This window comes from Podarcis erhardii (genome assembly GCF_964252035.2).
Source record: "Podarcis erhardii genome assembly, chromosome: 5".
Taxonomy (NCBI): Eukaryota; Metazoa; Chordata; class Lepidosauria; order Squamata; family Lacertidae; genus Podarcis; species Podarcis erhardii.
This window is the reverse complement of record NC_138509.1, coordinates 2,174,401-2,193,647: the sequence shown is the minus strand read 5'-3', so window position 1 is coordinate 2,193,647 and position 19,247 is coordinate 2,174,401. Positions and strand designations below refer to the sequence as shown.

The 19,247-nt window shown below is 43.8% G+C and overlaps 1 protein-coding gene across 2 annotated transcripts in view; it reads left to right on the top strand.

Annotated features, from left to right (window-relative positions):
* ETV6 (ETS variant transcription factor 6) overlaps positions 1–19,247 on the top strand; it is a 161,316-nt gene that overhangs the window by 129,157 nt on the left and 12,912 nt on the right. For both annotated transcript variants that reach the window (XM_081861406.1, XM_081861405.1), the window contains exons 3-5: positions 3,217–3,381; positions 4,523–4,657; positions 11,448–11,993. In XM_081861406.1, the coding sequence (XP_081717532.1) occupies positions 3,217–3,381; positions 4,523–4,657; positions 11,448–11,993 (846 nt within the window). The remainder of the gene's footprint in view (positions 1–3,216; positions 3,382–4,522; positions 4,658–11,447; positions 11,994–19,247) is intronic.

Sequence of the window (19,247 nt, the reverse complement as noted above, 5' to 3'; positions counted from 1 at the left end):
GTCCAGAAGAGCCTTAGCACTTGTCCAGTGGTCCATGGGGGGAGAAGGTTGGAGATCACGGCCCTGAATAAGCACAGAGAAATTCACAATTTTTTGGGGTAAGTCACAGAAACTATCAAGAGAAGGCATTAAAGATTTTATGCCATGGGTTCATTTACCAGAAGTAAACATTAACAAGAAACAGGACATAAATATAGAGCAGGTAAGAAAAGCTATAAAACATTCTAAGAGTGGAAAATCTCCAGGTCCAGATAGATTCATAGCAGAATATATATTAAAAAAATACTGACAATATAGAAACACCATAAGTGGAGGCTTTAAACTAAATTTAAACTGGAAATCTGCCCCTAAAATGGAAAATAAGAATCATATCTGTATTATATTAAAAGGGGAGAATAATGAAGATTCAATGTTGTACAGACCGTCTGCCCTATTGAATTTTGATTGTAAAATTTTAACCTCCATAGGGTAACAGAAAAATGTGTGCATAAAGATCAAACAGGTTTTATTAAGTGATGAGCTATAATAATGAGTTTAAGAAGGGTATTAAATATTATGCAATCTCTTGGTTTCTGGATGAAGAATAAGCTTATGACAGGTTCAAGTGGGGGGGGGTTATGAAGGTTGTTTTTTTTTGGGGGGGGAGGATTGTATTTCCAACAAATTTCTGTAAGCTGAAAGATTGAAATATTTTTGGCAGAAGGTAACTGAAACTATCAACAGAACTGTACGGAACAACCTTACATTTACAGAGCAAAATATCCTCTTGAATTATATACCCAGCACATGGAACCTTACAAAAGGACAACACGAGTGGACTCTCCCTGCCCTTAGCTAAAGCAAAAAGACTGATACTGATGAATTGGAAAAATAAAAATGCAGCTCCCTTCTACGATTGGATTGGGGACTTACACAAATTTGCAACATATGAACAACTTGCATAGAAACACAGACTTGCCATGGACAAATTCAATGATATTTGGAATCCATTCTTACAAATACTGTAATAGGTTAAGATCTGGTGAAGTACAATAGCAACCTTGTAAAATACAGTGGTACCTCGGGTTACAGACGCTTCAGGTTACATACTCCGCTAACCCAGAAATAGTATCTCGGGTTAAGAACTTTACTTCAGAATGAGAACAGAAATCATGCTCTGGCGGTGTGGTGGCAGCGGGAGGTCCCATTAGCTAAAGTGGTGCTTCAGGTTAAGAACAGTTTCAGGTTAAGAACAGATCTCCGGAACGAATTAAGTACTTAACCTGAGGTATCACTGTATACAGTTTTGGGTTTTTCCCTCTCCCCCCTTTGTTTTCCCTTGTACACCGGTTCTGTTTCTCTTTTTCTTTTTCTTTCTTTTATTTACATCTCACCATATTTAGTGCACATATAATTATGTATTTTTTTACCTCCCGGCCTTGGCTGGGGTGGGGGAGGGGGGTATAAATAAAAATTATTATTATTATTATTATTATTATTATTATTATTATTATTATTATTATTACCTTTCAATGAAGATGTGTGTGTGTGTGTGTGTGTGTGTGTGTGTGTATTTCTGTAAGCTGATAGATATAGAAATATGGTTGGGGTGATATTTAATGACTTAGGTTTCCCAATGTGATATCCTAGTAGAGTGGTAAGACAAGGTTGTCTGCTGTCAGAGGCATCTCTAGTGCAATTGATAAGACAAAGTAAGACAATAAAAGGCATAAGAATAGCAGAAACAGAACATAAAATCAGCTTTCACTGTGATGATACGGGAGTTTTCTTATTTCACTACACAGAATCAGCCAAAATAAATTGGGAAAATGAAACAGGAGTATAAGTGGCTGGATTAAAAATCATTATAACAAAACATGAATTATTACCAGCAAATGTATATTATGATGAGATTGAATATGAGAGTCGCATAAAAGAATTTAGCTGGTGTAGTAGAGTAAAATATCCGGGTCTCAAAATCACAGATTACTAACAGAACTATTCAAAGATAATTAGCTCCCGGCTAGATCCGGCACAACAGATCCATCAAGATGTAGAATTCTGGAAAAATGGGGGTGGGGTGGGGAATAAGCCTAATTAAGATAAATGTTTTAACAAGAATAACGTGTTTTCTGCATAACATTCCCATGTTTTTACACCACAAATGGTAAAGGAATGGCATAAAAAATAATATCAACTTTTATGTGGCTAGGGAAAAAGGTAAGCGTATCAAAGGTTATAGTGAGAGGGAATCACTGGAAGGGAGGACTGTGGAGTCCTGATTTTGAATTTTATTTTGAAGCAGATATTTTAAATGTATTATGGATGGTCAAAAGAATCAGAATGAAATAATATAGGGGATGGAGTTATATAGTAAACATTGGACTTAAAACATGGGATAAACACAGAGCATATCTCACTTCCAACGTATCTGATATACTCAGTGCTTTTTTCTAAAAATGTCTAGGGGTACTCTCATATTCCTACTCATATTGAAATGTTGCCCCACAATGAGGCCAAACTTAGATTCACAAACTGTTTAGGGGTATGCGTATCCCTGCGTCCCCCCAGAAAAAAAGCACTGGATATACTCTATGTTTATCCCATACTGTAATTCCAGTACTTACTACAGTTTTCCATAGTGTTTCGATTTTTCATTCATGATTTAAAAGCTTTAGGAGTCCCCATGGATTCCTGGGGTAAGAGTGTTACTGCACTGGTGTCCTGCTTGTGGGGCTCCCCACTGTGGGAAACCGAATGCTGGATTAGGGCCGCCTTCAATCTGATGCTGCAGGTCTTTTCTTATTTTCTCCTGGGCCGTTGTTGGTGGAAGGGAAGCTTTCTTCTTTTCTTGAAAAGATATTTTCTGTACCATCATAGAAGGCACAAAATGTGATACAGATGCCCAGGTTAGGCATACGCAGTGCTTTCCCCCCTATATATATATATATAAGAAGGTTTAGGGGTGCTCTCATTTTGACTCAAGAAAATCACCATTTTATAGTTCAAATTGGGAAAAATAAATACAGTAAATGGACAAAAGTACAAAGATATACAAAAGGTTTAGGGGTATGCGTCCCTCCGGAAAAATGGGGGGATATGGGGATATGTATAACCCCATAACTTGATGCTCAGCAAATAGTGAAATCCCTGTGTCAGATTCTCCCTGGTATTTTGTGGAATATTTTTGTTTTGGTTTCAGTTTTTCAGTGTATGATTATTCAATCATTTCTGTAGGCTTGCAGCCCATTTACTGGAGCAGAGATGATGTAGCCCATTGGCTGAAGTGGGCTGAAAAGGAGTTCTCATTAAGACCCATTGACAGCAACACTTTTGAGATGAATGGCAAAGCGCTCTTGCTTTTAACCAAAGAGGATTTTCGATACAGGTCTCCACATTCGGGTGAGTACTAAGAAAAAAGGAAGGAGATGCATAATGTGGCCTCATTCATATGTAGTGCTAAGCGAAAGTATGGGTAAGCATGAACAAGAAAGCATGTGGGTATTCTTAACACAAATCACAGCTGCTTTGTTCCTGCTCTGGACTTGCTAATGTTGTGGCACCCAGAACTAAGCCATGGTTTGACTTCGCTGTAGCCAAGCCTTGGTTTAGTGCTTGTGGTTTGTCTAGAGTGAGATTTGAACTTATTGCTAAACCGAAACAGGACTTAGGTATGGAGAGCACAACAGCAGCATGGCAGGAGTGAAGCCCCTGTGCATTTTGCTGTGAGTACCCGCGCACTAGGTCATTCACGCTTAGCCAGGATTTGGCCTACCAAATTGCGTAGGACTGGTACACAAAAGCCCTCTTTGGGTATTTGTTTTGTGTCTCTTGGGACATAGCAACCACACCACTGGGAATAAGGGCAAGGGGGCTGAAGTAAATTCTGAGAGCAGTGGGAAGCAATGGGGCCTGCAATCAGTCTTGAAGTCCTGGGCAGGTTTGTGTAGGTGAAGGTGGTCCTTCAAGTACCCTGGTCCCAGGCTCTTGAAGAGCTCTAGCCTTCTCACAGATGAGAGCCGCATTTCAAAAGCTAGATGTCATGGAAAGATGTTCTTCTGTCTAATGCAGAGGTGGCAAAGGGATGGGGGGCATTGAGTGTGACGTCAAGCCATTGGGAGGAGCCAGGGGGCAGAGCCGAAGGTGGCCGCAGTGTGGCTTCAGTGGCTGGTGACTCCTGCTCCTGCTGCTTCCGCTGTCATTGGCAGGGGGCTGCTTTGACCATCTCCTTCCTTCCATGGCAGGGGGAGGAGGAGAAGGATTTGGCCCCTGAAGTGGTGCTGTGCTCAGCTCTGCATTTGGCCTCCTCCACTCCCTTTGAATGTTGGGGGGGGCAGCCCCTCCCAAAATAATCAGGGGAGGTCAAAAGAGCTTGACTCCTAGGAAATGGCATCCTTGCTCTAATGTAATAATTTTCTATGGTGCAGAATTTTTTTTTTTGTATGGGGAAACATTTTATCCTGTGTAGTTGCAGTCCAAAGTGCCCCAAACATAGGGTAACCATATATCTTTCATTCATTTGCATGGTCTGTTTGTCTTTTAGGTGATGTGCTATACGAGCTTCTTCAGCATATCTTGAAGCAAAGGAATTCTCATGTGCTGTTTTCACCTTTCTTCCATCCTGGGAACTCTATCCATGCTCAGCCAGATATCATGTTACATCAAAACCATGATGAAGGTAGCAACAACTATCTGTTTGTTTGTTTGTTTGTTTGTTTGTTTGTTTGTTTGTTTGTTTGTTTACAACCATTTTTATCTGTGGGCTTTGTGTGGAATGAAATAGGATACATGGGGGGGATACTTGGCGAACCCTTAAATTATGACCATGGTTGTGGCTACAAATTTAGAGCACTCCTCTAAAAATGAACTCAGAATTGCTCCATACAGTTAGAAAATATGTTACTAAGGAAACCAAAGAAGGCCGGAGTTTGAAGTAACAACGGTAAACTTTATTTTATTTTTGTCATAATATGCAAAGAAGGCTTACAGCCAGATCCTGAGTCTAACTTTGTTGTCAAAAGAGTGTTTAGCTCTACAGAGTAGACCTATTTGCTTCACTTACACAATGTGAAATGGTAGGCTGGTACACCTGCATCAAACACAAGTGTGTATGTGGCAACCACTACATAATGTGTGAATTGGCCTTTTATCATGGGTGTCCGCTGTGCTTCAGTTTCCTTTCACATGAAGTTTCTATTTAGAGAAAGCAAAACATCATTTTGGCAGTGGCCCATTGCTCCATGGGAGAGCACATGGTCTGCATGCAGAACTCTGTAGAATCAGTTCCTGGCTGCTCCAGTTAAAATGGACCTGGAGTAACAGGACTGGGAAAGAACTGCAATAAGATGAGCATTAAGGGTGGAAAATTTTCCCCAAAGATACCAACTGTATTCAGAAGAGATTTTGGCCACCACAATCCATCCTTCTCTGCAATGCACAACCTCAGGTGTATTTCAAGGTACCTTTTAGTTCATGTGGTAAGATGTTGAGTCCCCCAACAGGCCTGGCCAGTGCATCTTGTGAACTAGATGTATGGTCTAAAAATTGAATTGGAAACATGGGGGCTTTGGGGGCGTAATGCCAAATCATACTTTGGAATTGGAAGCACAAATGTACGTCTCACATGCTTCCTGTTTCCCTCATGCATCACAATGACCAACTCCTGTCCCTGGTTTTCAGCAAAATGTAGCTGTGCTGTTTCATCCAAACTGCATGTTTCACATTTCCCTTTATGCCAAGATTGTAATCCACTCTGATTTGCTGGAAACCAGGAACAGAAGTTGCAAATCTCTGTGTGGGAGGAGGAAGAGGACACAAACCCAAGGCTCCTTGGGTGCATTCTCATGACAAACAACCACATTGCATTAGAACCATAAGGCTTGATTCTCTAACTAACTATTCCAAAGTTCTGTTGTTCAAAATTGTGTTTTAAGTTGTGCCATCTTAGTTCTTGAAAACTTGGAGCTCCTTTCTGTGCCACAGAGGCTGGACACTCCACTGCTGCCCTGTACAGTACATCCTGTACTTGTTCAAAGAAGAGATGATCAGCTGATCCCAAGATGTATTCCTTAGGGAACTCCCTGCCTCATCTTATTTATTACTTTTTATCCTACAGAGCTATGGACATACACGGTTCCCCCTTTCTGAATTGTATCCTCACAATAACTCTGGATCAAACTCCCCAAGAGAGCTCTATTTCTGAGGAAGGATGTCACTGTGGTGCCAGGTCATCCTTGTTTAAGTTCAATACTTCAGCTACTATGCCCCTTAGGCTCTCTTACCAGCTGGTATCTTGATCCCCTTCCCTGTTCTTTCAGGGTATGGGCTACATCGGAGATACATGCAGGACTGGAACTGGCAGCCAATTACCTGGCATCACAATGACATTGGTAACTGTTTGCTCATGCAGTTTGTGATCAAACCATGCAGGCAAAGACAAAAAGAACCAACGATCAACAGATTGTCTGGTTTTGCAAAGTACTGTGCAGGCAACTTCACAAGAAGCTGATCTTTGAGATTGCGTATCTCCATGCACAACGCTTCATAAGACCTGATGATCACCTGAGCTTGCAAGACCAGGTGCACAGTGCCTGATTTCAACATGTGGACAGAAGCCTGTCACCTTTGATGGACACCTGATCATAGGCACCTGTCATTAGAGTTTGCAATGTCAAGTGCAGAACACTTTGCAGAAGACTTGTAGGCACCCCACAAGCTCAGCCCAGTTGTGTCTTTACCTTCTCCATGCCTGATGTCATATTTGGGCACATCTTAGCCAACACAGTCTCACAGGCCAAATGTGGTTCCCGTAAGCCACAGGTTCCCCACCACTGCTCTGCACAAAACATGTGGTGGCTGGATTTCAAGGACTGCACATTGTTCAGCTTCTTCTATGGACACAACCCATAAGAAGGAAGACTGGTTTTTGTACTAAGTGTGTGGTGTCAGATAGGAATGCCAAGGTGCTGGCTAGTTCTGCAGCATCAGGTGTGCCATGGCACCTTCCGCTTCAATGGAGTCGGGGGTCTTTTTCACCTCCAGTCCCTTATAGCCATACTCTACCCTTGTTTTATTGTATTCTCCCAAGTGCTTGGTGAATACTTTTGCTCTTTGCTCCTTTCCCCTCAGCTTTGCTTCCAACCACTAAAATAAAGCTTTCCCATATGCATTTTTTTTTTTTTTAAAAAGGCACCTCTTGGTAGAAATTAAAAGCTGAGGAGGAGCATTTTGTTTTAATTAAGGATTACTTCCAGCCACAGACTCTGGGCAGTGAGGGAAGCCCTTTGTGCCAAGACTTCACAGGCAGGTAATGAGGGCTTCTTGTGTACTTTGAGTCACTTGTGCTGCCTCTTTCCTGTTGGTGGAAGAACTCACACAGCTAAATATAGCCCTGCACTGCCTGTTGGGTTTGCTGTTGTGTTTAATTCTTCATTGGGTTCTGTGGTATGTATCTGCTCCAACCAGCTCACTTTGAATGGCCATATGAGGGAAAGGGCCTGGCAAGCATTCTCCAGGCGATACTTACAGTTCAGTCTTGAGTATGGTTTCTGTTTCTCTCCTGAGTGTTGTGTGTAGGAGAAAAGAACTGCTGGTGCACTGCAAGAACTAAATTGCTGAAAACCCTCAAGGGTTTTGTGCTTCTAATTCCTAGGCATGGTTTGCCATTATGTCCAAACAGCCCCAAAAGCCCACCTACAACGGAGACTGCTGGCTGCATCTATGCCCAAGTTACTGTTCTGGTCTTGCCTCCTTCCAATCAGCCTCAGTGAGGATGCGGGAATAATTTTTGTATCAGGAAAGATCCAGTGAGCCAGCCACACCTAATATGAAGACAAATTACTTGTCCTTAAAGAAGATGTCCTGTTGCAATTTTTCCAGTCAGGGATTAGGGATTCAATGCAGAAATACAGAAAGTGGGCTCTTCTGCAGTTGAAGGGTTAACTGGGAGGGGTATTGTTTTGGTCAGTTGCTATGTTATGTGTGTCTTTTTGTGTTTTTATGTAATAAACCGCCTTGTGGTATTATATAAATTTAATAAATAATAATGATAGCTCTTTCATGTGCATTTAAAAATACATTTTAGGTTTATGATGGAAGAGTGTATCCAGTTTTAACTGAGGATAAAATAGTTCCTTAGCTGTTACGCAGAACCTACAGACCACAGGCTATTCCATTTCTGTGGTGCACAGCCATGTTTTCAATGAGCACTTTGGCTGATAACCGGCAGTCTACAGGGCCCTCCCTGGCACTCCTGCCAAGTGTCACTGAAGATGGCAACACACAGGCTGTGTCTTCCCTAATTCAGATCTTTTTTAATGCAGAAAAAGAAACACATTCTTTTGAAATGTAATCCTTGCATTGCCTTAAAGGTGTAAATGTTTAATGTTATGTCTCTCTGTTGGACTGCATGCAGGAATTGTGTCAAATGACCATGGCTTATCATGCAATGTGCAGTGTCTGAGCGAATGGGCTCCATGAGCCCTGGGAAGCCTTCTAGATGGCACCAACTTCATTGCAGAGCCTGATCATTTATTTGGCAAAAATCCAATGCCTTCCAGAGGTTGATGTGTGAACCACCTTTTCCTCTGATGCTGCTCATACCTTCCTTATGAGAGCACATCAGAGAACCCTATCTTGCCATCACTTTACTATCATTTCCTGACAGAAGGGCAGAGTTTTAAGGAGATGTGAGATCAACTGAAGTGATGTCCTATCAATCAATATTTTGCATTTATTTCCATGCATATGGCAAATAGCGTGTAGTGGGTGAACGTGTATACTGCACATGGTGAAATGTTTCTTACTTGGTTATTGTGACCTTGACATGCAAAAAACTTAACTCAGATACAGAAAGAGAGAGAGAAACACAATGCAAGCCTATAACCCCACCCAGAAATAATTCTCAAAAATAATTCACATTGAGTTCTGTATGTTCATACAACTACAGTGGAACCTCGGGTTGCAAACATGATCTGTGCGGGAGGCACGTTTGCAACCTGCAGTGTTTGCAACCCTCAACGCCGTGTCTGCACATGCGTGGGTTGCGATTTGGCACTTCTGCGCATGCGCAAAGCGTGATGTGGTGCTTCTGTGCATGTGCGAGCGCCGAAACCCAGAAGTAACCTGATCTGGTACTTCCGGGTTCGACGCGGTGTGCAACCCAAAATCACGTAACCTGAAGTGTCTGTAACCCGAGGTTCCACTGTACAGACATTTTCTTTCATCCTAATTTCTGCTGCTTTTCTGAGCGTATCTGTGTAGCCATGTGAACTAGAAACTTTTTTTTAAATTGAGATTTCTGGAAATCTTAATGAGATCCAGCGAACTATATGCCCAGCTGTACTCTACACATTACAACATCATTTTGGGGTTTGTTTGTTTTTGTTTTTTAAACTCATTTATATGCCTACTATTTCCCTAAGGACTCAAAGCAGCTTCCCATTTCACCCTCATAGCCACCCTGTCTGGTAGTCTAGGCAGAGAAGCAGGACCCAAAGCCACCCAATGGGCTTCAGGGTTGGAACTTTGCAGTTCAAGCCCCCCACTCTGTCGGCTGCACCCGACTCCTCCTTGGACAAAAATCATGACTTCCTGTGTTCATATCAACTAGGTAATCTGGTGGCACACATGGCTCTGAAATATGCTTAAAGGGTTATTTCTTTGCAAGTCCAGTTTTAAGACATTGTTGTTCAGTCACCGCAGACAGGGCTTGGCCAGGCTCTGAAGTTTCACTTCCTTGTGCCCATTTCGTTATTACTGACCTGAGTAGTCAGACAAAGACAGACCTTTCTTGTTTATGATTTGGGGCATGTGAATCATAAAATCCACACCAACGTCGCTTCCTCCTGAGCAGTAACAAGGAAACTGGTGGTTGCTGGCAAGATCCATTGGGAGGTGGACAGCCTGATGAGTGGGCCTGGAGTCAGCCTAAGGTCACAGAGCTTGTGTGGGGGAAGCAGAACTTTGGCTTCAAAGAGGCCTTTTGCTTGCACCTCATGGCAATTGTATTTTAGAAGCAAGGCACCACTCTGTTCTTTTTGAACAGACCCTTTAAGACAACAGCGGTAGCCACAGACTGAGGAAGAGAAGGGGCAAATACAACAACCTAATCTAGATGCATACGTCAAGGTGTGGCAGATTTGGAGTGCCATGAAAAGGCTGAAAATTGTTTTAGCTCCATTAAGGATGTGTTCCCTCCCCCCCCCCCCCGATTTTTGGATATATATGTAGCCATATGTTTGCTTTGTACATTTTTAATTATTTCTGTTAAGTGATGAACATGGAGCAAGGCTTAAATAAATGGTTTTAACAGTGTACTTTTCACATCAAGACATCATGCAATTTTCACTACTGGCAAATCTCATGCTAGAGCTGTGTATGGGCAGTACATAGCATCTTTTGGGTGGTGCTTCAGGGATCTGGAATTGCAGGTGTTTTAGAGCAAACATTTTTAAAAAGGATGTGTTATTTTGTAATTAAGTTTTTTTAAACTTTCACAGCCATTTATTTTGTAATTTTACTGACAATATTCATTCAATATTAATTACTTTTAAATTCCATTAATTTTAATGGGAAGCATTCAAGCATATGCTTAACTGAAATAAATGGATCTGTTTTTAATCAAAATTAATTGGATGATAGCCACAATGTTCTGGGGGGGTATAACAAATAATTTTTTACTGAACAACCCAACTTGATCATAAGTGTATAGTGGTATAGAACGCTGTGTATGCCATAATTGCAAAGGACCACAAAAAGTATGGAACAGTGGGCTCTCCTTTCTGAGAGTCTTCACTTTCTTTCATTTTCTTTTTTTTTAAAGCAAGTTTACAGATCTTATAGATCTTCTAGCTACACTGCTGACATCTCAGAAGCCTGAGAGAACAGTGCTTTCAGGGTTTGGAGAAAGGACACCAGTGTTCTTGTCTCCACAGGTCTAGCAAAACCAGGGTAAATTTTGCAGAATAGTTGATGCAAAATGTGATACAATTTGCATCATGGTTGCAAGTCATATAAGACAGCTTTTCTTGGCGTAGAATTTTAACATTTTTTGGGATAGTAAACACCGTCCATATGCTCTATCTTAAAGCCTGTCATGGTATGAATATATTTGTCTCATCTTTTCAAAACAATGTTTTTGTCCTTGAGAGAACAAATATGGGCAGTGTTTACTCCACCTTAGTTAGTATTTGGCTGGAACCAAAGGATCCAGTTAAAATTGCGTCTTAAGTTATGTGTCACCAGTGCTATTTTTCAGGTAAAAGAGGTGCCAAAACTCACCATGAATGACTCCCTTGTTCGCTTCTAATGGCAATGGCGCCCACCTGAGAGGTGCCAGAACTGAGTTCCAGTGAGCTCAGGCTGAAAAAAAAGCCCTGTGTGTTACCTATGAGCTCCCAGTTGGCCATTCCTGCCATTCCTGCGCAGAATACACAACTTTTTTTCTTTCTTTTTCTTTTGCTATACAGACAACTTTGTCCAGAGACCTTCAAGACAATCAGCTGACACAATGCATCACAACCCGCCTACCATTGAATTATTGCATCGTTCTAGATCCCCCATTAGTGCCAACCACAGGCCTTCACCAGAACCTGAGCAGCGGTCACTGAAATCCCCCTTGGAGAACACTATCCGTCGCCTCTCACCAGCTGATCGGCTCTCGGGAATGAGGCACCACCAGGAGAACAATAGCCAAGAGTCTTACCCTCTCTCCGTGTCCCCTATTGAGAATAACCACTGCCCAGCCCCTTCCGAAGTGCTTCAGAAGCCTTCCAGTCCCCGCCAGGAAAACACAAGGGTGATTCAGCTGATGCCCAGCCCCATCATGCACCCCTTGATACTGAACCCCAGGCACTCTGTGGATTTCAAAGCCTCCAGGTTGTCTGAAGATGGGATGCACAGAGAGGTAAAACCCATCAACCTGTCCCATCGGGAAGAATTAGCATACATGAATCACATCATGGTCTCCGTCTCTCCACCTGAAGAGCATGCAATGCCAATTGGAAGGATAGCAGGTTAGTATGATATATTTCAAGTCATGTATTTTCTTTGGTATCTACCATACGTTTTCCCAAGGGCTGAAGCTTGGGAAATTTGTTGATTTCATATGAAGACAAACAGAAGTCCATAGGTTGAAGGTACTATAGAAGCAAATGGGTAAATAAAGGTATTTACTTTATGGTGATCTGCCATCATCTTGTTCTTAGAACCCAAATCCCCAAAATTATGGATGGTCTTTCTGACAAAGTAACAACCGCCAGCTCCTGATTAATCTTCCTTGCGTTTTCCCATGAACATCATTCCTCAAAATACATTCATTTTATGTATTATTACATGTCATGGTTTCCCAGCAAACAAATTTAATACTGCAACAGGTTAAATGAATGAGCATGGCCCAGGTAAAACTAACTGCTGTTAAGTTTGAAGGATTCCAGTGAGAGAATGCTTAATTCTATTCTATTAAATTTAACAGAGATTCACATTCCTTATTTGCTTGGATTGGCTCTAGGAAGGAGGGATCTGAATTTCTCTTCTGCCAGTGCAAACATAAAGGGGTTCTGATAAGTTATTATTAATCTTCTTTACGATTTACCTAAACATTAGTAAGCACTGTGAAACAATAAAAAATGGCCTGCCCACAGGTTTTCCTTCCCGGTCTGTGACAGTTATACATTTTATATATATATATTTTTTAAAGTGTTCTAAAAGTGTTTTTACTTTTTACTTTGTTGTACCACCATAAACGGTGGTTTTTATCCATGTATTTTTATTTTGTTTTGTTTTATTTTGGGTTGGGGTGGGATGGTTGTTGAGTGGGGTGGGGATTGGTTTTGTTTTGGTGTAATTGTTTTTTGCTTGTTTGCTTTTATATTTTGTAAATGGAGGCGAGTATGAGGCTTGGGATTGCTATCGTGGTGGGGCGAGGGAGGTATGGCGGTGGGGGCAGATGTCATAGGCGAAGGGGATTGAGATACAGATATGCTCGTACCCCTTCCAATCTGCGCCCCATCCCGAGAGATGAGGGTAGGGTGAGCAAGGATTACTCACCTCCTTCACTGGTGTTGTGCAATGCCAGGTCTATAGGCAACAAAACCGCCACCCTGCGAGATTTTTTCATCTCGCAGGGGGTCGACCTGGCTTGTGTGACGGAGACCTGGGTGCGCGAAGGGGCAACAGTTACCTTACGAGAGATGGCGCCCCCGGGCTTCTCCGTCCTCCACCAGTCGCGGACTGTGGGCCGGGGGGGAGGGGTGGCGTTAATAATCCGGGAAGATTGTTCTTTCAGGGCTCTACCATCGCCATCGATCCCTGGCATTGAATGTGTTGGCCTAGTGTGGGACTCCGAGGTGAGCTTGGCTGTCTGGCTGGTGTACTGGCCACCTAGCGCACCAGCAGCCACCCTGTCAGGCCTGCTGGAGGCAGTGGCCTGCTGGGCCTTGGAGTTCCCCAACCTATTGGTATTGGGGGACTTCAACATCCATGCTGATCCCGCTCCCTCCTCTGGACCTGGTGTCTTCCATGGCAACACTAGGGCTCTCCCAGTTTGTTTTGGGCCCCACACATCAAGCAGGCCACACGCTGGATTTGATCTTTGGCGTTGGTATAGATGTGATCATGTTTCCTTCAATGAAGGTGCCATGGTCTGATCACTACGCTCTGAAAGCCAGGATTCACGTTCCACCCCCACCCTGCTTAGGTGGCGAGCCGATTTGGGCTCGCCCGCAGAGGCTGATGGACCCTGATAGATTCCGTCAAGCCTTGCGGGACCTTGCTCCCCCTGGCGACTCATTGACTGAGCTTGTTGAGGGCTTGAATACCCAGCTCCTGGCAGCCATCAATGAGATCGCACCTAAGCGCCCTCTGCGACCCCGCAGAAACCGGGCTCCCTGGTTTACCGAGGAGCTCCGGAAAATGAAGCGGGACCTCAGACGGCTAAAGCGAGTATGGCGGGGGGCCCGTGACGGAGCTTCAAGAACATCTTATAGGGTTTTTATGAAAACCTATGAGATGGCAGTGAAGGCCGCTAAGAAGTCCTACTTCTCAGCCTCCATCGCATCCGCTAGCTCTCGCCCGGCGCAATTATTTAGTATAATTCGGTCTTTAACATCCCTCGAAGGACAGCCAAATTTAAATAACAATTTGACACACAGCTGTGAGGCATTTGCGAGCTTTTTTGCGGAGAAGGTCCAAGGGGTTGCAATGCTTGCAGCTATTGCAAAAACAGCTTTGCTGGCTACTGGCTGTTTCCATATATTGAATAAATGCATGGAAGTGGGGAGTGTTTATAGCGGCTGTTGCCATCACTTGACTGCCATGTCTTCAGTGGAAGGCGAGAACTGGCCCAATGTGACTGGATGTGCACAGGGTCTGTACTAGTGGATGAGGATTTATGATTTATGCAGGCCCTTATTGTGTCTACTTGTACTTGCATAGCACCCATTGACACAAGTGTAAGAACTCAGGAGAACAGTCCCATTAGTCTGAACCGTGAGTCAGTGACTGGGATAACAGGGCTCCTTCCAACATTCCCAGAGCAGCAGAGGGCCCACGACGGACAAGGGATCATGGAACAATCCTTGTTTCGAATGGGGAAATGGGAACTTGCCCCAGAGTGCAAGGACTGCTGAGAAGATCTCCCACTGCATATTGGAGGTCACTGAGGCATTGGAGAGATTGTAGTGTGACTTTTTCTATCAATGCTGACCTGTTGTGCTGGCATGCTCAAGAGGGAGGACTGAAAGCAGTGACCACTACTGAAGCCATGGGGTGGGGGGGAGAGAGAGAGAGGTTGCAAGGAGCCCACAGAAGCCTGGAGCAGGTCATTAAACTGATAAATTGATGATAGGGCTTATTGTTTAACACTGCTCTTCCCTGCCCCCAAAAAACAGAATTAATCAGGTGACATTTTACTACCTGCAGCCCGGAGAAACCGTAACTATTCCTCAAAGGCAGGGCTTTCTTCGTCTAACCAGTTTTGCAGCACTTACTGAAATGTCTCATTTTAAGAAAACGTGGTTACAAAGCATGGATCCACAGGAATTCTCAGACTAATGTGGTTAGTCTGAATGAAATGTAATCTGCTAGGAAGTCTGCTTAGCTGGACAAACAGCCAAGGTATATCAATGAAAGTTCTATCTGATGTGTAAAATAAGGATGTAGAAGCACAACCAACCTATATCACTGTATAATAAAGCAAAACACCCAAAACACCCTTTCAGTCATAAAAACTTCCATGCAAGTTTTCCCCTCTCCATTTATTTTAACAATTAATCCCACAAACACTCATCAACTAGATGAGACAGGAGAGATTTATGATTGCTTATCTCTCTTTTAATTTACTTTAAAAGCAAACATGGGTGGGGTGAAATTGGGTCTGGGCCACAGCACTGAGGTGGAGGGATTAACTTCCACCCCTACACACACACAATGGCTACCTTCCCTACTAGACAAATTCAAATGCTAACTATATAGAACTATTATTATTATTATTATTATTATTATTATTATTATTATATACCACCCTTCATATGAAGATCACAGGGCGATTCAGGTATGACTCAGTGTCCCGCATTTATGAATTCTGTTTTGACCAGTCCTGGATTTGTAGAAAAAACATATGCTTGAGAAAAGTCTTGCATCTGTACTGGAAATACCTGTCTGCTGTGGGAAGCTGCTCCTTCTTTGCTGTTTTTGGCTTCAGGGTTCCAAGCAAGTCATGAATATTTGCTTGGTGCTAGTCATAGCCAAGAAATAAAGAACAAGGCAGCGCTTAGTTCCATCTGCCTTGTTCTTTCATCTTTGGTGCCTCCTGGCCGTGCATTTCAGTTCCCATGCTCCCTGATTCCTGTAGCCTTATGCAACCAACCTAGCTATGAAACTACTTTTTTAGATTCTGCCATGCACTTAAGCAATTAGTTCGGTGCATCGTATTCCCATAATTCACATTCCCTAACAAGAATGGTAATTATATTAATGAATTATAACATTCAGAATGCTTCCCAGCCCCTAAAAGCATCCTGCAGCCAACATTGCATAGACACAATAGAAGTAGAGGAGCCCTCTTCTGACACCACTGCTGTGGAGGAATAAGCCCCAACATGTGCTCTGGTGCTTCCTTCACTTTCACCCCAGCTATTTCATTCCTCCAAGTTCCCCAGAAAACTTTGGAGATGGCCAAGATATACAATGCATTAGCAAACATTTAGGAGGTATCATGTAAACCATACAGCCCTTTGCTTCATTCCAAAACTTTGAAAAGACTTCCAACAGACCATGAGTCAGAGGCTGAACCTAAGACATGATCCCTGAGCAGATGCAAGCTGAAATTCTCAACACACTCAGAAGTTATCACTACCCTAAGGAGTCTCAAAGCGGCTCACAATCTCCTTTCCCTTCCTCCCCCACAACGAACACTCTGTGGGGTGAGTGAGGCTGAGAGACTTCAGAGAAGTGTGACTAGCCCAAGGTCACCCAGCAGCTGCATGTGGAGGAGCGGAGACGCGAACCCGGTTCCCCAGATTACAAGTCCACCGCTCTGAACCACTGTTGTTGTTGTCGTTTAGTCGTGTCCGACTCTTCATGACCCCATGGACCAGAGCACGCCAGGCACTTCTGTCTTCCACCGCCTCCTGCAGTTTGGTCAAACTCATGCTGGTAGCTTCGAGAACACTGTCCAACCATCTTGTCCTCTGTTGTCCCCTTCTCCTTCTGCCCTCCGTCTTTCCCAGCATCAGGGTCTTTTCCAGGGAGTATTCTCTGGCCAAAGTATTGGAGCCTCAGCTTCAGGATCTGTCCTTCCAGTGAGCACCAGGACATCTGTCCTTCTTAACCACTACACCACACAAAACAGCTCTCACCATCAGAAAGTTCTTCCTGAGGTTTAGTTTATTATTAAAGGTGCTATTCCTGCATACATTGTGTAGCATCCACACAGCTTTGGACTCCTTGCCATTTAACTGAGGGAAATGGAATAAGTAACCTGTTGCAACTACCAGATTGCAATCTTTCAGTGACCAGTTTGCAAATGCAGACCCCATATGGAAGTACCCCAGAAAATGTCCTTACTAAGGGAGACAACATGTGTTGAATTCCTTCTAACCTTTTGTCTTGATAGGGTTAATGTCAGTATCACTTTGTCAGTACCTAATTTAATACTTGATAAATCAGAATTAATCAAATCCTAATTGAGCGACTTTGTGCAGTGCTAGGGCCGCCACCCCTGCTCACTCTGCTCACCAACCCTCCAACTTCTCCAACTACCCTCCAGCTTCTTTGCCATCTGCCCTTCCCCCATACCTCCCCCACCCCTTTGCTCCAAGGCCCTCCCATTCCCCTTGCACCTAATAAAGGAGTGGGGGCTTCATAAAGTGGCTTGCTAAACTGCTCTTGAATCACCTCTCCCTCCTCTGTAAAATACTGTATTTTTCCCTCTATAACACGCAGATTTTTTCTCCTAAAAAGGAAGGGGAAATGTCTGTGCGTGTTATAGAGCGAATGTGTGGTCCCTGGAGCCGAAAAATCAGGCAAAAAATCAAATCGCAGCGCTGCACGGAGAAGCGAAACCTGAAAAAGAGGAAGTGGCTGCTTTCCTGCATTCTGCCTCAGGGTCCTACTGCCCACCCTCCTCTGTTTCGTTGCTGTTTTTGCTGAAACGGAACAAAGAGCAGGGAAAGCCCCTCCCCTCCAGGCAAGCAGAGGGGAATTCCTCTCTGTGCTGCTGGGGGAGAGGGAGAGAGGGGGGGGAAGGGAGAGAGAGAGGGGGGGAGGGGAGGGAGAGAGAGGGGGGAGGGAGGGAGGGGGAGGGAGGGAGGGAGGGAGGGAGAGAGAGAGAGAGAGAGAGAGAGAGAGAGAGAGAGAGAGATGGCTGGCTTGGGTGGGGGGAAACTTTTGTCTTTCTTTCCTCCCTCCCGTTAAATCCCTCTCCTGCATTCTTAGCCAGCTGCTTCTCTGCACACCCCTCTCATGCCCCTTCTTTGTTTTTCCTTTGCTCCCCACTTAAAATGTGGTTACAAAGCATAGATCAACATGGATTCTCAGGATCTTTGCATTGGGTCACCCCAAATTCACCATCAGATCACATAGCATGTCCATGGCTACAGCCTGCACCAAAAAAATCACACACCCACTGTTGCCTGGGGCTGCAGTGGTGCAAAAACGTGGTTACAAAGCATGGATCCACAGGGATTCTCAGGATCTTTGCATTGGGTCACCCCAAATTCACCATCAGATCACATAACATGTCCATGGCTACAGCCTGCACCAAAAAAATCACGCACCCACTGTTGCCTGGGGCTGCAATGGTGCAAAAATGTGGTTACAAAGCATGGATCCACAGGGATTCTCAGGATCTTTGCATTGGGTCACCCCAAATTCACCATCAGATCACATAGCATGTCCATGGCTACAGCCTGCCCCCCAAAAATCACGCACCCACTGTTGCCTGGGGCTGCAATGGTGCAAAAACGTGGTTACAAAGCATGGATCCACAGGAATTCTCAGGATTTTTGCATTGGGTCACCCCAAATTCACCATCAGATCACATGTCTGTGGCCACAGCATGAAGCCCAAAAATGATACATCCACTGTTTCATTCAGAATGTTTTTTCCCTTGTTTTCCTCCTCTAAAAACGATGTGCGTGTTATGGTCAGGTGCGTGTTACAGAGCGAAAAATACGGTAGCTTTCCTGGGCAGGTTGTGTCAGGGAAGAGTTAGAAGTTTCCAGTTTCTCAGAGGGAGAAAGCATTCCCCAAGGGGGGAAGGAGAGCAGTGAATCTAATAGAAGAGAGCAAGAGGAACAACAGGGAGGGACCGGCTGTTCCCAGGAAAGGCAAGGGTTCAGTTCTAGCTCAGATTGGGAGGAGGGGAGATACAGGCCAGCTCTAGCCAGGAGGGTAGGAAAAAGAGGGGGAAAGCGAAGGGAAAGGCGCCTTCGCCATTTTGAGAGTGGCTGGTCATGGAGAAGCAGAGCTCAGAAGGGATCTGAAAGAAGTGACTCTGAGGAATAATAGTTAAGAACCGTTTATAAGAGTGTTCTGTACATAGTATGCTTAGCATTAAAGTTTAGACTTATTATAAGTTATTGTAAGTTAAGTCTGCTGCAGCTGGATTTCTTATGGGCAGTGTCAATCCTGAATGTATTGGATTTGTGACCATTATGCTCATTTGTCTTCAGTAGCAGTAAAGCTCTGCTGGATGAAATATAATTGATTGCCTCTGGTCTATTTGGGAGGGAATCCTGCAACATGTTTAAGTTTTTACTCTGCTAACT